This window comes from Suricata suricatta, chromosome 8 (assembly GCF_006229205.1).
Source record: "Suricata suricatta isolate VVHF042 chromosome 8, meerkat_22Aug2017_6uvM2_HiC, whole genome shotgun sequence".
Classification (NCBI taxonomy): domain Eukaryota; kingdom Metazoa; phylum Chordata; class Mammalia; order Carnivora; family Herpestidae; genus Suricata; species Suricata suricatta.
The window spans coordinates 1,097,184-1,098,451 of NC_043707.1; the positions used below are offsets into that span (position 1 = coordinate 1,097,184).

Here is a 1,268-nt window from a genome sequence, read left to right on the forward strand (position 1 = left end):
TAAATGACCGACTGCAGCTCAGGTCCTGAATCATCTCCTGGTTCCCGAGTTAAGAGTTTGAGCTGTTGTCCGCACAAGGCCTGTTACAGATCCTCTGTCCTCTCTCTCTCTGCCCCTCCCCCGCACAAACACGTCCACTCTTCCTCAAAACATTTAAAAAAACAGAATACTTATCAGTTTTATTCTACTCGGAAAGTTATTATCTTGCTAAAAATAAAAATTGGTAAAGCCAAGCAAGTTCATCTTTTCTGGTATCCTTTGTAAGTTCCACAATTTACATTTAGGTTTCTTTCCTCAGTTCCTATTTTGGAAAAACAGAAAAACAAAGGAACTGTAAAGGACTAAAAGGCACCCCCCACACACATACTTTTTGTTTAATGAGATGCGAAAAAGTGAAGGAATTGGCTTAATTCCACATTGCCGAATTAAACTTTATTGTCCGTTAGTTAGTAAAACTAACGTCTATTTACACACAGCACATTACAACACAAAAAGGTGAACTCTTCTCCCAGTTACTGTCACAGAAAGCAAACGACCTGCAGACTGGGTCACACTGGATTGCAAGTGTCACCAGAATTGCTTTGCAAACACGATCGTGCTGCAGCAAGACACATGACAAATCCAACAGCACATAGTGCAGCCAAAACTTTTTCCGCGGGTCGGAAGATGAAACGCCTTTTGGACGTGTTCGTTGGGCATCAAGTATGAGGCAAAGAGCCGGTTCCGATCTGCGGACATTCTGCTCTGCCTTCGCGCGGGTCTGGGGCCAGCTGCGCCAAGTCCTTCCCTCTGGGGATGCGCATAACCGAGGCAGAAACGGTCAAACGCGACGTCAAAAGCCTAAGGGCGGCCGCCTGTCCCCTCGCTGCAAGTCCCCGCCAGCACCCCGTTAAGTTTTCGCCTGGTGGGCGGCCGGAGCTCCAGGCTCCTGAGAACCCTCGTCGGGCTCCGGCTCCTCTTCGCCCAACACCTGTTTCAGCCACCGGTCAGCGCTGGTCTCCTGCCTGAAGTAGCACCAGGCGACCAGAGCCATGAGCGCGAGGCTGAAGGGCAGCACCCTCCACCAGGGCCGCTGCTGCTCCCCTCCCAGGGACTGCTGCACCGTCCAGCGGGACGGGGTGGCTTTGCTGGAGGAAAAGCGAATGGGGCGGTTAGGGTCGTCCTCTTCCTCGGCCGCGGCCGCGGGCTGGCCCTGAGCCCGGACGCCGGGCGGCCGCTGCAGGGGGCGGGAGGCCCAGCGCACGAACCTCAGCGCCGGGACGGCCCTG

The 1,268-nt window shown here is 53.6% G+C and overlaps 1 protein-coding gene across 1 annotated transcript in view; it reads right to left on the reverse strand.

Moving 5' to 3' along the window:
• Nucleotides 1–406: 406 nt before the first annotated feature.
• C8H16orf91 (chromosome 8 C16orf91 homolog) overlaps nt 407–1,268 on the reverse strand; it is a 1,083-nt gene continuing 221 nt past the window's right edge. Inside the window, exon 2 of the mRNA XM_029947788.1 lies at nt 407–1,265. Coding sequence (XP_029803648.1) covers nt 890–1,265 — 376 coding nt within the window. The 3' untranslated portion in view covers nt 407–889. The remainder of the gene's footprint in view (nt 1,266–1,268) is intronic.